At 54.8% G+C, this 2,027-nt stretch overlaps 1 protein-coding gene across 1 annotated transcript; it reads right to left on the minus strand.

The window, feature by feature from the left end:
• Nucleotides 1-1,272: 1,272 nt before the first annotated feature.
• On the minus strand, nucleotides 1,273-1,761 carry LOC116664752 (keratinocyte proline-rich protein-like). Its single transcript, XM_032482955.1, has one exon. The coding sequence runs from the start codon at nucleotides 1,759-1,761 to the stop codon at nucleotides 1,273-1,275; it is 489 nt and encodes a 162-aa protein (XP_032338846.1).
• Nucleotides 1,762-2,027: the final 266 nt, after the last annotated feature.

Consider the following 2,027-nt stretch of genomic DNA (forward strand, 5'->3'; position numbering starts at 1 on the left):
TAGTTTTCCAAAATAAAATCCCAGTTCTGTTACCATACCCAGGATAAGAATATTGATATTCCTTCAATATCACCAAATAACTCATAAATTTTCCTGAATGTCTCATTATTTTTTATAGTTTGTTTGAGTCAGAATACAACTAATATCTCCTGTTAAAAACAAGACAACAGGCCCCTCGTGAAGTCACTTATGCTAAGTGCCACATCACAAAACTGGGACTTAATTAGTTTCAGCTCTCCCAGAAACAGAATCTTACACCAGTCAATCAGGGATCACCTGATCAGCACTAATCAGGTAATCCACCTGACAGATCCATGCTGTTCCCTAAAGGAAAGTTAACATGCAATAACTAACTGCTTTTTCCCCTAGTATAATTTTCTTGCTCCTTCTCCCTTCTGCCTATAAGTCTTTCCTTTTGTACAGGTCCTTAGAGCCCCTTTCTATCTGCTAGATTGGATACCCTGGATTTGAATCAATTTTTGCACAAATAAACACTTAAACATTTTTAATATGCCTCAGTTTATCTTTTAACAGCCCAGGCCTCACAGAGGGAACCGAAGGAGATTACCATCCCACCCCCTCCCCTACACACATACACAGGGCCCCCAGGAATACCAAACAACCAAAATTGGTACCTGTGGGGTCCCGTGATCTCGCTACTTTCTGGCTGCCTCTGGAGGTGGTGGGCAAGTCCCTGGATCTTAGCTCTGCAGATTTTGTGTTACGGAGCTTTGAGACTTTGAGCATTTCTTTTTCCGAACTGCGCTGAAAAACTGGCCAGAGTTGAACTGGGATGAACTCAGAAACCGGCCTGTGTCTGGACTGGTTTTGACCCAGAAGCCGGAAAAGGTTCGGGGATGGACCGGTTCCGACTTGGAAGCCGGGCAGGGTTCGGCGATGGACCGGTTCCGACTCAGGGGCCGGACAGCGTTCGGGGATGGACCGGTTCCGTCTGAGTGTCCGGAAAAGGTTCGGCGATGGACTGGTCCGTCTGAGGGGCCAGATGGGGTTCAGTGATGGACCAGGTCCTACTCAGGAGCCTACAGTTTTCGGGGTCATACCAGACCTGTTCCTACCGAGCCGGACAGGTTTGGGGATGGACCGGTTCCGTCTGACGGGCCAGATAGGGTTCAGGGACAGACCTTTTGCGACTGAGGGGCCGGACACCCTTCGGGGATGGGCCGGTTCTGTCTGAGGACCGGACAGGGTTCGGGGATGGGCCAGTTCCGACTCAGGGGCCGGACAGCGTTCGGGGATAGACCAGACTCGTTCCTACTGAGCTGGACAGGTTTGGGGATGGACCGGTTCCGACTCGGGTCGGGCAGCGTTCGGGGATGGACTGATTCTGTCTGAGTGGCCGGACAGGGTTCGGGGATAGACCGGTTCCGTCTGAGGGGCCGGACAGGGTTCGGGGATGGACCGGTTCCGTCTGAGGGGCCGGACAGGGTTCGGGGATGGACCGGTTCCGTCTGAGGGGCCGGACAGCGTTCGGGGTTGGACCGGTTCCGTCTGAGGGGCCGGACAGCGTTCGAGGATGGACCGGTTCCGTCTGAGGGGCCGGACAGGGTCCGAGGATGGGCCGGTTCCGTCTGAGTGGCCGGACAGGGTTCGAGGATGGACCGGTTCCGTCTGAGTGGCCGGACAGGCTTTGGGGATGGACCGGTTCCGACTCGGGTCGGACAGCGTTCGGGGATGGACTGGTTCTGTCTGAGTTGTCGGACAGGGTTCGGCGATGGACAGGTTCCATCTGAAGGGCCGCATAGGTTCGGGGACGGATCGGTTCCTACTCAGGAGCTAGACAGGGTTCGGGGAGGGACCAGACCGGTTCCATCCGAGGAGCTGAAAAGTGTTCGGGTTGGACCGGTTCCTATTCAGGAGCTAGAAAGGGTTCAGGGATGGACCTGTTCTGTCTGAGGGGCCGGACAGAGTTCGGGGATGGGCCTGTTACATGTGAGGAGCCGGACAGGTTTCGGGGATGGACCGGTTCCGTCTGAGGGGCCGGACAGGGTTCAGGGATGGACCGGTTC

The sequence above is a fragment of the Camelus ferus genome, chromosome 7 (assembly GCF_009834535.1).
Source record: "Camelus ferus isolate YT-003-E chromosome 7, BCGSAC_Cfer_1.0, whole genome shotgun sequence".
In the NCBI taxonomy this organism is placed as follows: domain Eukaryota; kingdom Metazoa; phylum Chordata; class Mammalia; order Artiodactyla; family Camelidae; genus Camelus; species Camelus ferus.